Source organism: Alnus glutinosa, chromosome 12 (genome assembly GCF_958979055.1).
Source record: "Alnus glutinosa chromosome 12, dhAlnGlut1.1, whole genome shotgun sequence".
NCBI lineage: Eukaryota > Viridiplantae > Streptophyta > Magnoliopsida > Fagales > Betulaceae > Alnus > Alnus glutinosa.
This window is the reverse complement of record NC_084897.1, coordinates 13852207-13871729: the sequence shown is the minus strand read 5'-3', so window position 1 is coordinate 13871729 and position 19523 is coordinate 13852207. Positions and strand designations below refer to the sequence as shown.

Genomic DNA, 19523 nt, shown 5'->3' with positions numbered 1-19523 from the left:
AAACAATAAAAAGAATTAACACAGATATTTGATTATAAAGTGGAAACTTTTTGCACCAAAGAGAAAAACAACTCTGGGACAGCCAAACCTAGGAAATCAACTATCAGAAGAAAAAACTAATTACAAGAAGTTCATACTCACAACCCTTTGCATTAGTCACTCTCTTGAATTCTAACAAGTGCCTACTTGTCAGCCTCTCTCCCAGACCCTTCTAGAGAGTTCTTCTATTGACTTCTTTAACTGGAACTCCTTTCCAGTTAGACTTCAACGGTTGAACGGTTACAACAAATAAACCAAAAAACTCTAAGAGAGATACATATAAACGTTTATTCCTAATAAACCTTCTCTTAGCGTAGGAATTTTCTACAAGAATTCTTAAAGAAACATTGCCTTGAAGCCTCTTTAAATAGGCTCTGGAATTCTTAAAACAAGTCAGGAACAGATTTCTAGGCAATGGTATCTAGACAGATCAATGCATGTCCGGACATCTATCAGTAAGTGAATATTTTGCTGAAGCATGTCTAGATAGGCAACCCTAGTGTCTGGACATCTGCATGGAAAATCTTCTTTGTCCGCAGTTCCTCACTTATTAGTCTAGGCATCTTGTAGATAGGGACTTTCTGGAACTTGCTGTTCGGACATGTAGGGGATAGGATCTTACTGTGAGTTGTGTCCGCTGGGCTGTCCGGACATGTAGGGGACACAGACTTTCTGTAACTTGTGTCGGGACACGGCTGGAGGTTGTTCGGACATGCAGCAGGGAAATCCGAATTTTCAGAACAAAAAGATCTTCAAAATATTTTCCAAATCAATGCACCTTCCTTTCTTGATTAATATTCTTCGATACTCTCCTTGTTCATCTATTCCATGTTCTCTCTGTTTCTCATGATGTTTTAATTTATAGGGCTATGAGACTGCCACTAATACTTACACCAGAAATTATGACATTAAAAAAATTTATCTTAGCATGAAAGAATAGAGGAAAATGAATACATCAAGCTTGATTTAGGCTACATCTGGACTGGATCTAGTTTTGTAGATAAATAAAATCTTATTCATAATTAAGATGTCTCAACAACCCACATCCGATTGAGGACAACAATATCGGTATCATTCAATTCTTTGTACAAACACAAGCTGCCACAATAGGTTGACTTTATCGACTATCATAGCAATAATTATACTAAAATCACTAACAAAATTAGGGAGCACTTAAAATATGTTTGGTGCCATAACATAAGGTAAAATTAGAAAGAAAAAAAAAAAAAAAACAAAAAAAAAAAAAAAAAACAAAAATTGTCACCAAAGCTATATCTAATGAACACTAGAATTGCACATGCCCATTTGATAGAAGTTCTACAACTATAAACAACATATACCAGTCATAATTAATTCAAATAGGTCATAATATAATTTAAGAAAACACTTTTTTTTTTTTTTTTTTGTAAATATACATGTATGAAATCATATTTGCAAAGTGCATCAACAAGCATAATCCAAGCCACTGGATGAGACAGTATAGGGGGTCCAATAATTGAGCCCCCATAGCACAGACAGTCAAAGAAGTAAACTGAATGGGAATGAGAACATTTCTTCTGCCATTCACACCATGACGAAGAACTAAAATCACTATTCTAGAGCAGCAATCCGTGAAATCAAACAGCAGAGCAAACCCAAAGAATTTATACAAACAAACCCACAAAAATACCATATGTTAGTTTTATTGGCTACATTTTGTTGACAAAATCACTGCCATATTAGTGTACTGCTGAAATAGGGACATCGTAATTATTCAAAGTCTTACAAAATATTCAAAGCATATTTTCTCAACTATGAAAATGCCTTAATATAACAAGTATCAGTGTTACAAGCATCAAGAAGGCAATTTTCGGAGTCCAGGAAGATTCTGCACAATTTACAACTCAGCAAGGTTGATTCCCTAGTTGACCATCGAAATGGCTCAGAGAAACGTCTGGATGTCCATCAGTGTTTGAGAAGGTTCTGAACAGCTCAACAGACACGGTTGGTGAAGACAACACGCAACCGTTTGGACGCTAGGGCAACAACATCCGGACGCGGAGGCTCAAGTTTAATGAAGAAACGTGTGAAGCGTGTAATAAAAGTTAGTTGCTGCTTGCTGTCCGAACGCCCACTGTCTAGGTCTGGACGCCGCCCAGAGAACTCCGAATCTGTATTGTAATAGGTCTTTTAAAGTCTATAAATAGAGGTTTCTAGGCTTGTATTTTACATAAAATTCGGTACTGAATTCCATTGTGCTTAGAGATTGTGTTTAGGTAGAAATTGTGAGATTTGCTAGCTCTTTAAGAATTTTTTTTTTGTGTGATTTGATCGTTTGAAGTCTAAATTAGGGAGGAGCCCTAAGCTAAATGAGTCCATTGAAAACCCTTTCAGGTAGGAGACTTGGTTGAGAGGCGTTCATGTATAGGTATGTGTAAGAGTTAAAGGTACGACTACTGCATCGGGTTATGTGAATATTACTGCCTTGTAACTAGCTTTGTCTTCTGAATAGCGAATTTATTGGGTTTGGCTACCCCGAAGTGGTTTTTCTTTTAACTGAGTTTCCACTTTGTTAAAAAATATATGTCTTCTTTTAATTCCACATTTAGATATTTTGTTACATAAATTGATCACGCACACACACACACACACACATTTAAATTAGGAGTCTATTTATTTTCAATTGATATCAGAGCGGATACACTCTTTTTGGATTAATTTCCTGAGTGTGATCCATGACTTCTTTTATCATAAATTCTTCTCAGTTATCTGAAGAGAATTTTGATAATGAGCTCTTTAAAGTTTTTGATAAATTGAATTCTGAGATTTTTCATAAAAAGCTCAAAAAGGTTAAGCAAGAAAAAAAAAAGTCTTTAATCATTTAGTTATTTGAATCACATGTTTTAATTGACTCTTTGAAATATGAGAATACCATGCCTTTTAACACTATTGATGCACTTGAGAATAAATTAAAAGAATTTGAGGATCTCTTAGAAAAATTCTCTAGTGATAATTTAAAAAATGCATGCTTTGTATTCAAACATATAATTCTAACAACCTTGGCCTTATTATTGATGATTTGGATGCTTCTACTTAACATGCTTCTGATTCTGAATTAAATTCTCTTTTTATTAAGCATGTGATAGTAGATATAACTTGTTTAGATAGCTTTGAAAATTCTTGCTTAAATAATTGTGTTAAGCCTAAGTCCAAAGATTCAGGAACACGAGCTCATAATAAGTTTGTTCCTACTTGTCATAATTGTGGGAAAGTTGATCACATTAGACTAAATTGTTTTCTGTTAAAAGCTCGCAAATCTTGATTTAAGCAGGATATTCCGAGGAAATGTAAAGTTGAAATACCTTCCTCATCTAAATATGTCCCTCCGCATAAGAGACATATAAAAGGTAAGGACAATGTTATTTGTAAGAATGCTAACCTTACTTCTGTAGAGACTGTAAAAAAGAATTCAAACAAAAGAAGCCGACCCACCTGTCATCATTGCGGCATCACCGGTCACATCCTACCCAAATGTCTACAGCACTAGGCTAAGAAGTCGAAGGTTCAGAGGAAGCTGCGAACAAAAGCTACATAAAGCACTCTACCTACGACGGCACATTCAGGCTTCACGGCATCAGCGGTGACAGCAGAAGTTTGTTCCTGCCAATCAAAAGGGCAAACCAAAGAAGAGCAAGTCAAGGCGCTTCAAGAAAAAGCTGCAGAAGTCCAATAGGAATCATGGCTATGAGGGGTTGCTGAGCCTGATGCAAGGTATGCTACGAAGAATGGACAACATGGACAAGACCCGCAAACCACCTCAACGGGTCAAGCAGGTATGAGTTTGGAATGATGAGACCATTTACCCCTTGAGGGGGAGTGGAGTTACCTAGTAAAGATGAAGTCACACCATAACTAGGATTTTGGTTCCTAAATCCTAGTGCATGTAAGGTATGTTTGCATTGCATTATTTATCATGTCATATCTTATTCATGACTTGCATTCTGTTTGAGGAATCATATTTTCTATCCATAAATTTTCTCTTGTTGTCTTGATAAAATTTCTGCACGTATTTTATGGGAGTGATAGAGAAAGCATGTCTCTGCTTTTCTGACTCAGTAATTTCATTCCTCTCTTCTCGAGGGCAGGTTTAATCTTACCTCACATGCTAGGACTAGATATTGTTTCTTTTCCTCATAGCATCTTTCTGTTATTTTTCTGTCTTATTTTTTTGAACATAAAAAAAAAAATTAAAAAAAATAAAAAAATAAAAAAAATTGGGGAGAAGATGCAAAATTTTGTTTTGTTTTTGTTTGTTTTTTTTTTTTTTAATTTTTTTTTTGTTTTGTTTTTCTTCATCTTCTTTTGATAGCTTTTCGGATATTTTTTATATATATTTTTTCTGATATCTTAGTTTATTGAGCATTGATTGAATATGCTTATATATGATTGAGAGTTTATGCTTGATATCTGCTAAGTTTTCTTATTGCATCTTAATGCTAGATAGTTGCTTTTCTTATGTGATGAAAAAATTGTGTACTATCCAAAGCTCCCTTAAGGTACATTTTTTTTTACTCTCTGATTTTTAACTTCTAAAAATTCTTATGAGAGAGTTTTTTTGCTTAGATGGTCAAATTAACCAACTCACTAGTTGAACCTAAGATCTATAAATTCTAGTATTCTCTCTAGGTTGTGGCATAAGCAATAAATAAAGTAGGGGTGTAAATCCGGACCGGATATATCCGGCCAGGAAACCGGCTCCGGGCATTACCCGGCTCCGGGAAACCGGGAATCCGGGAAATCCGGTTGGAACCCGGGTACCCGGATCCGGGTACCCGGAGCCGGGTACCCGGATCCGGGTAGGTTCAGCAATTAAAAAAAATAAATTTACCCCCTTACCCTTGCATTACATGGCTTAGGAACTTAAATAGGAAGGGCCTTTTAGTCTTTTTTCCAAACATTTGGTTGCCCTACCTTTTTTGGTTTTCCCCCAAGCCCGCAAGCCGCCGTTCTCACAAATCTGTCAAAATTCTCCTTACTTTGATGGTTGGAAGGCGTTTGAGAGTAACCCATTTCATCCGACTGATAACCCTGGTGAAGAAAAGGAAGCCCACGTGCAGCACCAGTTGCAATGTTGAGCCGTTTGTCCCAGTCAAGGACTTCAAGGGCCCCTGTCCGATTTCTCAGCAAAAGATCTAAGCTCCCATTGACCATATATTCATACACAAGGAGGTTCTCCTCGTCGAAAGAGCAGTACCCAAGCAATGGGACTAGATTTTGGTGCTTTACCTTTTCCAAAGTTTCCATTTCAGCAATAAATTCTCGGTGACCCTGTGTTTTAGCTTCGCATAGCTTCTTAACTGCAACTGTTTTTTCCATTAGGCCAGAATACAGTTCCAAAACCTCCATCTCCAGTTATGTTTGTCTTGCCGAAATTGTCGTTGGCTTCAAGAATATCAACCAAGGTTAATTTCAGAAGAGGCTGCTCAAACATGGCTACATTGATGATGCTCAAAGGTTCCTTCGATCTGCTGCTTCTTTAGAACTAAGATTCTGATCTTTAAAACAATTTTTAATATACAACCCGGACCGGATACCCGGGGTAAAACCGGGTACCCGGACACTCCGGATACCCGGGATACCCGGGTCCGAGCCCGGGTGTTTAAATCCTAAAACCCGGGGACCCGGAGCCGGTTCCCGGGTTTCACCCAATACCCGGGAACCCGCTCCGGATTTACACCCCTAAAATAAAGCATTAAAAAAAATCAGAAAATCTAGATTCAAAAGATCCATTGCTGAATGTGCTTAAAAATATATTCTTGAGCTTGTCCTTATAGAAATAGTCAGTGACCAATTCATTTCAGAAACAGACGGTCACTAATGGACTAAGTGAAAGAAAAAAAAAGTGCTGCTTCTTAGGGGGAGTGTATCAGATGAGGGTGACTAGGCCCTAGTAAGATAAGGTTTGACTTTTGACTGATCTAACATTGAATATTTCTTTCTTGTTTGGAAAATTTAGCAAACATTATACCTTATTAGGAAAGCTTTCACACACATACGCATAGCATGAGTTAAGTTTTCTATTTAAAATTTCTATCTGTAGGGAATTTGTGCTTATTGAATACTTAACTCTCAATTATATCTTTGCATATTTTTGAATTGCTATTTGACTGTCTTATCAGTTATTTATACATGCGTGTTTTGAAGCTAACTTTAGGGAAAATTATTATTTTGCAAATTTTCTTCTGATTTTAGCTTCCAGTGTGAAACGTCCGAACGAATCTGATCTTTGGTCTAGATGTGGACGGCTTTGTCGATCGATGATCTGGCAGTGTGCCATCTGGACAAGTGAGTAACACGTCTGGACGCAAGCCAATTACTTTCTCGGCCAGCCACACACCACTGCATTTTTTTTTCTTAATTTATCAGGTCATGTTGTGTGCGTTTTCTCTTGGATTTCTCCTGAAATTTTGGCATTCTCTGCACATCTCTTTTCATTCAATTGTATTCTCTTTGTTTTCCTTTATTCTTTTAAGTTGTTATGCTTTTTAAAATAATGGAATATTTATTGACCGAAATATTTTCTTGAAATATTGTGCATGAAAATCATTTTTTGTCTATGTATGGGGTTGATATTGATATATCTGTGTCTTTTGGATTGCTATGTTTATTTTTGTAATTTGTTTTTGTATCCAATTGATAGCCGTCATAATACCACAATTGTTTTGGAACTAATAGGATCTAATCTTTCTTTGTGGGTGGTATTTTTGGATTTTTTATTTTTTTTATAGGAATATATCATCAAGCGACTCCTAGCACAGTATTCGGTAGATGAATCCTTTGGAAAACAAACTGTTGTTGAAGTCATATGCTCAAATTCCAAAGGTCTCAAGATTTAGATGAGCTTATTTCCACAACTCATGCAAAGCCTTCCGTAGCATTTTTCTTCAGATTTGCACCAGTTAGAGGTTCAATGGTGAAACTTCTCACTCGTCTTGCAGACCAGTTGACTAAAGGATTTCAATCTGTAGATGATTAGTTTCAGGCTTTGCAGACTCAAGTGACTGAAGGTGTTCAATCTTTGCATACTCTGCTTCAGGACCTAGAAGCCGAAGTAGCTCAAATTCAAATCAATATGCGGAACATTCTCTGTATCTTGATGGCAGAGGACCAGCTTGACTTGAGTTGGTGCCTTGAGGATTTTCTTTCCTTCTATGATTATTTGAACTATTGTTGAGACACTTTACTATTATCCTTGTTGTTTTGGATTTTAGTACTTTATGTCTGTGATTTTTAATACTCTGTTTACCTTTTGTCATTTTGATACAAAAAGTGGGAGTATTTATAATTTTTGGACCGGGATTGTATTTTTAAACAATCAAGTGAATTTTGTCCTAAAATAGCCAAATGGAGAGTTTGTTAGTTTTATTTTGACAAAATCACTATCATATTAGTGTATTGCTGAAACAGGGACACTGTAATTATTCAGAGTCATACAAAATATTCTGAGCATATTTTCTCAACTATGGGAAGGCCTTAATATGACAAGTATCAGTGTCATAAGCATCAAGAAGGCAATTTTCGAATTCAAGAAAGATTTTGTGCAATTTACAACTTAGCAAAGTCGGTTCCCCAATTGACTGTCTGAACGGCCCAGAGAAACGTCCGGATGTCCATCAGTGTTCTAGAAGATTCTGAACAGCTTAACAGACACGGTTGGTGAAGACAACATGCGGACGCTAGGGCAACAACGTCTAGATGCGGGGGCTGAAGTTTAATGAAGAAATGCGTGAAGTGCGTAATAGAAGTCAGTTGCTGCTTGCCGTCCGGACGCCCACTGTCTAGGTTCGGACGCTGCCCAGAGAACTCCGAATCTGTATTGTATTAGGTCTTTTAAAGCCTATAAATAGAGGTCTCTAGGCTTGTATTTTACACAGAATTCGGTATTGAATTATATTGTGCTTAGAAAGGGTGTCTAGGTAGAAATTGTGAGATTTCCTAGCTCTCTAAGAGTTTTTCTTTGTTTGATTTGATCGTTTGAAGTCTACCTTAGGTAGGAGCCCTAAGCTAAATAAGTCAATTGAAGACCCCTTCAGGTAGGAGATTTGGTTGGAAGGCATTTAGGTATAGGTACGTGTCAGAGTTAGAGGTACAAATACTGCATTGGGTTATGTGAGTATTACTGCTTTGTCTGACTTTGTCTTCTGAATAGTGAATTTCCTAGATTTAATTGCCCCGGAGTAGTTTTTCTCTTAACTGAGTTTTCACTTCGTTCACAAAATATCTGTCTTTTTTTAATTCCACATTTAAATATTTTATTATACAAATTAATCACACACACACACACACACACACACACACACACACACACACACACACACACACACACACACACACACACACATTTAAATTAGGAGTCTATTTATTTTCACCATACATGTAACCACTAACATTAGCAAATCGTGAAAAAAAAAAGAAGAAAAAAGAAAAAAAGAAGAGAAAGAAAAATACCTTCTTCGATAGAGGATCTTGTAACACATAATACCTGTGATTGTAGTTGTTTTGATAGACGATCTGCAAATCTTTGCTCCTTTGTAATCAAAGATTCTCGCCAATGACAAGGATTTTATAACACAAAACATTGGGAATTAATGAAGAACCAAGTTGGTAGGGTTTGTAACCCATCCTGTCGAAAGCATTGAAGGATGGGAAAATCGAAATAGTAGGATGCAATGGTTGTAGTAGGGAAAATAAATGAATATCAAAAGGAATATGTGAAATTGAATGCAAAATGGCACGGTAAATTGCTTAGGAAATTAAATGAGAATTCGAAAGTGAAATTGAATGAAGCAATGGCCATAGGAAAAGATGGTTGTAGCCCTAGCTGGGAAGCTTCATGGATGCGATGGCCATAGGAGAAAGTCGGCAGGTAAGCAAGGAATTGAATGGGCAAGTACGAAGAAGCTTGAATGAGGCCAAATCGGCAGTTAAAGGCAAAGATGGAAATTGAATATGAGTGTCTCTCTGAGATGCATCTCCAACAAATCAAACTGTAGCTTGCCACTATTGTGTGTGATAAATGCTGAATTTTACACATTCAAACCCCTTAATTTGCATACGTTAATCCTTTAGCCTTGTTACAATTTGATTTTTTGTAGTGTTTTACATGCTTTCAATTTTCCCAAGAGAAGTGCAACAAAACCCATCATTTTTGGACCATTAAAGATAAATTGAGCATTTTGCAAAGTCATGTTGTCACCAACAAAGGGTGAAAAGGAGCCTTGCTAAATTCTTAGAATTGCACGTACAAATCAATCATCTTTGCGGATTAAACTGTATTGATTCATAAATAACTAGGGGATGAGCCATAAATGTTTGGAAAGATCCAGATGTCTATTTTATGGAGAATTTCACGGCTCGTTAAATATATATATATATATATATATATATATATATATATATATATATATATATATATATATATATAAAGAAAGTTATGACAGTTTTAGTAGACAAATGACAGGCTGTGCATGATGTCAACGTGGGAAACTTGAAGGAGGTATTAAAATCCAATTTTTTTTTTTTTGGGATTTGCATGGCTGGAAAAGGAAGTTGAGTGCATAAATAAATCTAGCGAAAAATCAAAAAATAAAAAGAGGCACACGTTCAATTGCTAGGGTTTTGTTGATGGCTCTATAAATATATGTTTAAGAGACCTAAAGGAGAGACATGCTTTTTCTACTAGATTTTCTTCTAAGGTGGCCGTCTTCATGCATGGGAGCTCTTGTTTTCTTAGGATTATCATCATAGAGGAGTTGTATTTTCTTTATTTTATCTATTGTTTTGTGATGATGATATTTTTCATTAGAATTATGTGTAACTAAATATTTTAGTTAGGGCTCGATTGAAGCCCTAGTCATGTTTTCTTAAGGATTTCGATTTGCTTTGTTATAAATTATTTTTGTGATGCTTAATTATTACTTACAAGTTTTATTTCATTTTTCATATGGTTTATGTGTTAGACTTGATCATCATATACATATGTTATATGGAGATTGTCAGCTAGGTAAATTTAGATGACCGAGCACCACAAAAAAATATGCATTTATGTGTCTATACTATATATAGCCATAAACCTTAATCTTAAGTGTATGTACTATATATAGCCATAAACCCTGATCCTAAGTGTATGTATTATATATAGCCATAAACCCTGATCCTAAGTGTATGTATTATATATAGCCATAAACCCTATATATATAGCATAAATCTAAGGTTAGGATATATATAATAATAATAATAATAATATTAAGATTTTATTTTTTTTTTAAAAAAATAAAATTAAAAATTAAATACAAGAATTTATATGCATAGTGTACAAAATGAGTCATTATGCATGTATATAGTAATATTATTATGCACAATGTACAAAACCCTAACTATATTTGTTTTTTTTTTTTTTTTTTGGGAAAAAAAAAATAAGTTGGCGACGTGTCATGTTGACACGTGGCTCACATATGGCCATGTGCCTATATTGCATGTGGCCATTTGGCCACGCACATTGGAACAAGTGGCCACATGGTCGCGTGTAAGTAATCCACGCAGCCATATGGGCATGTGTAATAAATACACGTGTCCGAACGGTAACATGTTTTAATACATGTGGCCACACGGACACGTGCATAAATCCACATGCCCGTTCGGCCACGTGTATTTATTACACATGCCCACATGGCCGCGTGGATTGCTTACACGTAGCCATGTGGCCACGTGTAATAAATACACGTGGCCGAACGTATTCCGAATACATGCCGCCGCGTTGTCAGTAAGACACGTGGTTATCTGGACACGTGGCTACAGTAACCGCTACTGTAGCCACGTGGCGAATAACAAAGTTTTTTGTAGTGGAGTCTTGTGCCTACATTAAGTGACGAAGGAACCAACTATGCGCTCTTAGGATTAATCAACATGAAAAACTAGAATAGATACCATGTTCAAAGGTTTCGTGTATTTGTTTCTATTGGTTTTATGCTTTCTTGAAGTGCAATTTAATAGATACCATACTAAATACTTTGAGAATGAAAAGAGGTAGAGTAGACACCCATGCCTAATTTGTTGCTTAGAGAATAAATAGCTTAAAGATCTAGTAGCTAGATCGTATGCATTTAAGTTGGCAAACATTAAGCATTTAAATCTAATTTGTAACATTGTGCAAGTTGTTTGCTTGAAAGAAGATGATTAATGGTGAATATCGAAGCCTTAACTTATTTTCTCATTATTTCAAGTTTAGTTTCAAATTTGTTTTACAATTTTCTTTCACTAGTGCAATTTTGAGTATTTATTCAAATTTGTTATTTGTTTTGTTTCATTTAAATAGAAGCTTTAGAAAATTATATTTAAACACAATTAATCCAATTATTGTGAGAATGATCTCGTATTTGCTAGTTATACTATTTATTTGATCTGGTGCACTTGCGAGTTAAAACATGCATATAGAAGCTTATTATTAGGTTGATATTTGTATAACAACGTGCATGGCTTCTTCCCTGTAGCGAGCATGTTTCCTGTTTTTGCGTTTCTTCATGTTTTTGTTTTCTCTATTTTGTTTTTAAAAAGTCAAACCAAACCCTCGTCTACAATATAGAAACATGTTTCCATTTTTTTAGAAATACAAAACCTCTTTACAAAACAACAAACAAATAGGCCCAAAGCTTCCAAGCTTCAAAGTTAGCCATCGCCTGTCTGAAACATTAAAGTTTCTTGGTCTTTATAAGTTTAGGTCAAATGCAATACATTAAGTCTCGTAAGGCACTTGGGTAACCACGAAGCTCGAACCCCAGTCAAGGAAATCTGAAAGATATACAGATTAGACAAAGCCCAGTTAAACAAAATAAAAGAATATATGGCTATTACATGAGAATAGTTCATTCATTTCCAAGGATCTATTCCACGAAACAAATGTGTCATAATCCTAATCTTATTGGAATATATAGGTTTGATAGTGGACTCATTAGGTTTAGGTTATTTAAGATTATGATTAAGTTTTTATTTGAATATTTGAACTTTAGGTATTATTCAACTGTAGTCAATTTAAAGACCCTTTAGTTGTAATTAAAGGAGACGAAGAAAATATTTGGCATCTTGTGGTATTCTCCTGCTTTGAAAAAAAAAAAGATCTAGTATTGTGCTATACTAAGGAGCTATTATGGTCTCTCCTGCCCAAAATAAGCTATAATTGTTTCCATCAAATCCCATCATGAAATTAGCTAGTACACATTGTGGTCTGTCACCTCACTCTAGAGCATTAGTCTCTTGTTCATGGCAGACAAACTGGGGAAAGATAGCTCGATTGTATCTTAAGAGCAGCTTGATTGGTGATCCTTGTTAGCGTTGATAAGAGGCCATGATTAATATTGTATTCAGAGCAATATTAATTAACGTGAGGATTTATTACATATGAACCCAAAAAATGAGAATGTCGCAATATATATAGGACAGTAGGGCATGCATCATGCATGTCGTGTCTCTTTGTCTCTAATCTAACTCTGCCCTAATTTGTTGGTATACTCGCAACATCAAATGGAAAGTGATCGATGCGTATGAGAATTACAGAAACCTATGATGCAGACGAACGCGCGCATGCAATCTACTACTTTTTACATGCTTATAGATTATAGATCGATCGAGTAGTACTTGACCACCTTATTTATTATTCAATAATAATAAATGCTTGGAAACAAACAGGTACCTGCTTTACAAATCCTATAAACACACTTAATTTTTTTATTTGAAAAAAGAAAAAAATATATAAGTCCTTGGCATTGACAAAGGCAAATTGTCCACTTCTTACGTATACGCAATAGATGAATTAAAAAAAAGCAGCTAATTGTTTTCTCTCCCCACTAACAAAAAAAAAAATGTCCACCAAAGTAACAAAAAGATAAATGCCCCCCCCCCCCCCCCCCCCCTTTCTTTTTTGTCCGGCCATAGATAGGGAAAGAGAAACGGTTCAATCACCCACGAACATATTTATGAAGTGGGGCGATTCTCATGTATTTTATTTATTTATTTATTTATTTTGAAGATGTATTTTGAGTTAATTTGGGAGCAAAGATGTAAACCCTGAAAATGTTAATTAAAACGTACGTACAGATATTAAAAAAAAGTAGAAATTTTTATTATTTTCAATGGTTGTAGCTCAAATTAGATGGCACCATATGCTCATGTACACGAGAATAATCTGAGTAGCTTGAAACATTTACTTAATTGCAAATATTAAAAATATTCCATATATTGCTCATGATCGAGTACGGACTACCGTTCGATCGTCTCAAACCATCCAATATCAAAAAGGGAAGCAGAAACTTATTCATTGAAACAAGTAGCTCCACCCAATAGAACTCATCCTTTCTACGTACATAGCATATTGCACATCGATCCCATCAAAAAGCAGCCCGGAAGAGGAATATATATATATATGAGATTTGATTTTTGCATTACACTGTCACAACAACTGCACAACAACCTTACACATGAGGGTGGGCTCCACACTAGAATCCATCCTCATGTGAAAGGTTGTTGTGCAGTTGTTGTATTGGTGTTATAAATCTAACATTTTCCTATATATATATATATATATATATATATATATATAGACACACACTGTAAAGCTAACATTGATGGAATTGGAGTTAACAGGATTTCTAAGCGTTGATTATTTTCTAAGCGTTGATTATTGGAAACGGAACTTATTCTATATTTTATCCCTTAAAATACCGTACTTAAGTCTCTCATAATATATATATATATATATATATATATATGATTGGTTTCAATTGGTTGCACAACGTGTCACATCATCAGGAGCACACAATTCTCGCAAATTCTACTTCTTTTTCCCATTTTATGTGAATAATAATATATAACATCACCTAGAACAATTTTTTGTCGCTCCACTTGCTAATGCATGTTGCATATGTCATACTCTAAATCCACAAAGAATCGATCAAGATTGAGTTTTTAAACCAAATTGCATAAAATGTATTATTTGAATGTCCATTTTAAAAAGAAAAAAAAAAAAAAAAAAGTTGTGATTTGAAAACATAAAAAAATTTACATTTTCAAATCCTCTAAAGCTCCATTTCGATGTAATTCTAAGAAGTATAATAAAACAGATAGAAATCACAAACCCTATTTGCAAAGTTGGGTGGAATTATTGCTGGACCTCATTCCATATTCTATATAGATTGCTGACCGTAACCGAAAAAAAACCCACGAGTGAAAGCAACCTTACACTTCCAAGCACCCAGAAAGAAAGAAAGAAAATTTCACACACACACATTTATGTCACGCTAAAAGCATCCACGGCATAGAATCGTATACACCCACCAATCCACGTCTCAATAATAACAAACAAAAGAAAATGCTCAGTCCCATAACCATTTACAGTACAAAAGGTAGAAAATAAAAAAATAAATAAAAAATAATAATAAAAAAGAAAAAAGAAAAGAAAAAAAAAGATCACTTTGTCCCTGCATGCACATTTATATATAAATAGCCTATAGTTTCATATATTATTAAACAAGTCTCGTCCTTCCAACATATTCAACTCTAAACAAAGAAGAAGAGGAGGGAGGAGGAGAATTATAAGAATGATAGGGTGGGAAGACGTTTACAAAGTGGTGGTGGCAATGGCGCCACTTTACTTCGCGCTGATTTTAGGCTATGGCTCGGTCAAGTGGTGGCGAGTATTTACTCGTGACCAGTGTGACGCTGTCAACCGCTTCGTCTGCTTCTTCACCCTCCCGCTCTTCACCTTCGAATTCACCGCCCATGCCGATCCTTTCAAATGGAACTACTTATTCATCGCCGCCGACGCAATTTCCAAGTTCATTATAGTGGTGGTGCTAGCCTTCTGGGCAAAGTGTAGTAGCAAGGGAAGCTATAGCTGGTCTATAACAAGCTTCTCTTTGTGTACTTTAACCAACTCTCTTGTTGTAGGGGTGCCGTTGTTGAAGGCCATGTACGGCCAAACGGGTGTGGATTTGGTCGTTCAGGGATCTATTGTGCAAGGCATAGTATGGCTGACTATTCTCTTGTTCGTCTTGGAATTCCGGCGGACGGGAATTGACTTTTCTGCTGACACTGTTCAGCCCGTGGCCGGTGAAACGGGAAAAGATTTAGAGGGAAGCACGGTCGCTGTTGCGGCGAGCGCCGGGCCGTCTTTCTGGTATTTGATGAGGACCGTGTGGTTGAAGCTGGCTATGAATCCCAACTCGTATGCTTGTATTATAGGCATTGTTTGGGCTTTTATTGCGAATAGGTAAGTAAGAAAGAAATTAACACTTGTTTTAACGTATACACCATGGATATATGTCTTGAATTCATGGATGATGACATTAGGGTTTCCTTTTCTTCTTTTGAATGAACAGGTGGCATTTTCAGATGCCGAGCATCATGGAGGGATCTATATTGATCATGTCAAGAGCTGGAACAGGCACTGCCATGTTTAGCATGGGTACGTGAGACTGTGAGAGATCTCATTATTATTTATAAGTATATATATATACTTCGAGTGAAAAATTCGAATGCCAAAAACAAATAGGGTGTGAGAAATAGTAATTAAATAATGATTTAATTTTATTATATATATATATGTGCAGGGATCTTCATGGCACTTCAAGAGAAGTTGATTGCTTGCGGCCCAGGGCTGACTGTATTTGGGATGGTTTTGAGGTTTATTGCTGGACCGGCCGCCATGGCCATTGGTGCTATCGCTGTGGGTTTGCATGGTAACGCACTACGTGTTGCTATCATTCAGGTAATCTTCTCTCCACATTTTTTTATTTTTTATTTTTTTATTTTTTAATTTGGTCAATTTATTAGTACTTGTATTTATAAAGATTTGCAACCTATTTTTTCTCAAATAATATAAAATGACAATTATACCATTCTTATAAGAAAATTTCAAATTTAAAAATAACATATATATATATATATATATATGGGATAATTGCATCATTGGTCCTTGAGGTTGGCCTAAATTACAAATCACTCCCTATAGTACAAAGAGTTCATGGAGGATCCATGTGGTAATTAAATTATAAATACGAATCACTCTCTGAACCCATTTTTTGTCTACCAAGTTAACAGATTCCGTTAGTTTGTCATGCCATACCTGGTAGGAAATCGACACGTGGCCACCCCAGGCCTAGGGGAGGTCGTGCGTCACTCCCCAGCCGTGGCCGGGCCACCCCCGGCAACCACCCCTTTGCCATTTTCTATTTTTTTTAAAAAAAATAAAATAATTTTTAAGTTTTTTTTTATTATTATTATTGTAATGGACACGTGTCGATTCTTTATTGGGTATGACATGACAAACTAATAGAATCTGTTAACTTGGTAGACGAAAACGGGTTCAGAAAGTGATTCGTAATAATAGTTTAATTATCACAGGCAGGGACTCTCTATGAACTTTTTGTATCACAAGGAGTGATTTGTTATTTAGGCCAACCTCAGGGACCAATAGTGCAATTATTCCTATATATATAAACAACAAAGAAAAAAAAAAAAAAATCTAAGGTGCTTGTGCTAACGGCGACTGCAGGCCACCCCTTTCTTCCAACACCCCCTTAGCTCCTCTGTTAAGGGTGGCGGTAGCTTTAGTTGTGACCTACCATTTAGAATTTATTTATTTTTAAATATATATATTAATAAAAATGGTATAATAGTTTTTTTAGGTTATTTTTGTTATTTATTTAAGAAAAATAGTTAAAATTCTGATATTTAAATTTTTTGTAAACTCATCTATTAAATTGAAAAAAATTAAAAAGTCGTGTTTAAAACTAAAATTTGAAAAGACACAGGATGCTTTTTGAATATTTCTCCTATTTAAAAAAAAAAATGCTATTTTCCACTATTTAATAGACTTCAAATAGTAATACATTTAAGTGTATAACACGTCAAAGGTTAAATGCTATCAGCCACTAAATTCTCATCATATATATACCCGAATTTAGCCACCTAATTAATTTTATTTTAGATGCTGACGAGGACAAGAAGGAAAGTGATTTTGTTTTTAACTAGCTTGAACACTTATGGAGTTGTTTTATTGGGGGACCAAAAAAGCTACTTGTTTTTGGGAGATATGCTTTAAACTTTAGGATCTGGTTTCTCACATTTTTTAAATCAGTCAGCTGTTGGGGCCATTAGGATAACTCTGGTAATTAAGGTGGGAGTCAAATACAAGATTAAATAATATATATATATATATACAGTGATAAGGAAAAAATGAGTGGACAAAGAAATTTTAGAAAATATTGTAACAAAAGAATAATGGAGAGTCTCTACTCGATCTACTAACTCTAGTAAAGTATATTAAACTTATATGCCCATAAAATATATTAACAAGTCAAAGGCTTAACTTATATGGCCACTCAAATGTGATTTCTCACGGCACCAGGGACGGAGCCAGAAGTTTTTATGGGCAGGGGCCGATGGCCAAAAAAAAAAAAATTTTGGTAGGGGCCAAATAAGCTAAATTTTGATTTTTACCTTATATATATATATATATATATATATATATATATATATATATATATATATATATATATATATATATATATATATATATATATATATATATATATATATATATATATATATATATTTTTTTAATTTTTTAGAGTTTTTTTTTTTTTCTACCTAAGAAATATATTTTATTTTAAGGAAATTGTGGGGAGGGGGGGCCATGGCCCCTGCCAGCCCCCCCCTCCCTCCGTCCCTGCACGGCACCTAAATGTAGAGTTTGTTTAGAATTGTGCTAAACAACTTAAAAAATATTTTTAGAACCTGAAAAGTTATACCAAACAAAAAGTTAGTTTTTTTGGTAAAGAACTCAAAAAGTAGTTATTTGAGCTTTTGTTATTTGAGCTTTTGTTCTAAAAAGGGTCAAAACGTACTTTCGAAAAAGCTCTTTCTTATATTTAAAGTTCTATTTCCTAACATATATAATTCCAAACATAATCGATCTTAATCGGTAAGCAATAAAATTAAGCCATATCATATTGATGCTTTAACCGATTATAATGACAATAAGAGCTTATTTGGAATTGCGTTGGTAAATAAAGCTTTTGTCTATATAAAAAGCTTGAAAGAACTTTTTAGAAAAAACCCTTATTTTCAAGCTTTCCCCAAGAAACCTTTTTAGAGAAAAAAAAGTTGAAAAGATAAAATTTTACCAAACAGACCTATTTTTGCTTGGCACAACTTTAAAAATACTAAAAACACTTTTTAAACTCTTCAACACATTTCCAAACAGGCTCTAAGAAAATCCATTTAGTGCACTTTATTATCCTTTGAACACTTACAACGCAACTACTTTGGTACACTAATTATTTATATTCTACGTGAATTTATTCTTCTTTGATGTTGCAGGCAGCACTGCCTCAATCCATTACATCCTTTATCTTCGCTAAAGAATATGGATTGCATGCACAAGTTCTTAGCACTGCGTAAGTTGCTTCAAAATTCCTCTCCACAACATCTTTCATAATTACAATAATTTTGTATTATAATTTTGTAAAAAATTAATTAAGTTGATTTATAACAATTCAAATTGACTGTTACTGTTTTTGCTTGCAGAGTGATCTTCGGCATGTTGGCTTCACTTCCATTGTTGATAGCTTATTATGCAATTTTGGGGTTTGTAAATTGATACCCTGACCCTAGGCCTCCATAAAGGAAATTAAAGGGAGATGGGATCATTGGCACTTTTTGTTTGATTTTAATTTTTTTTTTTTAATATATATATATATATATCTAGTTTGAAACTATTGGAACTCTGTACTCTCATTGTTGCCGGCCAACATCTTACTGCATTTCAAAGGAAATAAATATTATTCATTTCATAGTCAAGTTTTAGAGTTGACGCATCTAATCGAGTACATGATATTAATCTTGGGCATTGTCCCATGAATGCAGTGAAAAATATGGAGCTCAATATTGTGTTGTTGCCAAGTGTCATGATTATAGACAACCAATTGCGTTGAATGTTAATGTCAGTATTTATAGCTAAATGGAAATTGAAACTTAAGGATATAAATGTGAAAATAAAATATGATTTCCAAACAAGTGTGTGTTTGTGTGCAATAAAATAACTTAAATGCGAAAAATAAAGAGACAAGATATTTGTTGACGAAGTGAAAATTCTGTGAAGAGAAAAACCACTCCAGGACAGCCAAACCCAGAAAATTCACTATCCAAAGATAAAGCAAGTTACAAAGCACTCATACTCACAAAAAACTATTGCAGTAGTCATACATTTAACTATAACACGAAGCCCATCGTGAACGCTTCACAACCAAGTCTCCTACTTGAATGATTCTTTGATGAATTCTTTTACCTTAGGGCCAACTCCTAAGATAGACTTCATACAAACGAAGGTAGCACACACCGGCAACGGCTAGAGAGTTAGCGGATCTTCAGTTCTCCCTAAACACCCTCTCTAA

At 34.9% G+C, this 19523-nt stretch overlaps 2 protein-coding genes across 2 annotated transcripts; one reads left to right on the top strand and one right to left on the bottom strand.

Moving 5' to 3' along the window:
- Positions 1-4937: 4937 nt before the first annotated feature.
- LOC133851021 (leucine-rich repeat receptor protein kinase EMS1-like) lies at positions 4938-5513 on the bottom strand. Its single transcript, XM_062287310.1, has one exon. The coding sequence runs from the start codon at positions 5422-5424 to the stop codon at positions 4957-4959; it is 468 nt and encodes a 155-aa protein (XP_062143294.1). The 5' UTR covers positions 5425-5513; the 3' UTR covers positions 4938-4956.
- A 9096-nt stretch (positions 5514-14609) lies between these two features.
- On the top strand, positions 14610-18930 carry LOC133852014 (auxin efflux carrier component 5). The gene is made up of 5 exons (XM_062288675.1): positions 14610-15337; positions 15447-15532; positions 15678-15835; positions 18451-18527; positions 18658-18930. Exons 1-5 carry the CDS (start codon positions 14667-14669, stop codon positions 18728-18730), a joined length of 1065 nt encoding a protein of 354 aa, XP_062144659.1. The 5' UTR covers positions 14610-14666; the 3' UTR covers positions 18731-18930.
- Positions 18931-19523: the final 593 nt, after the last annotated feature.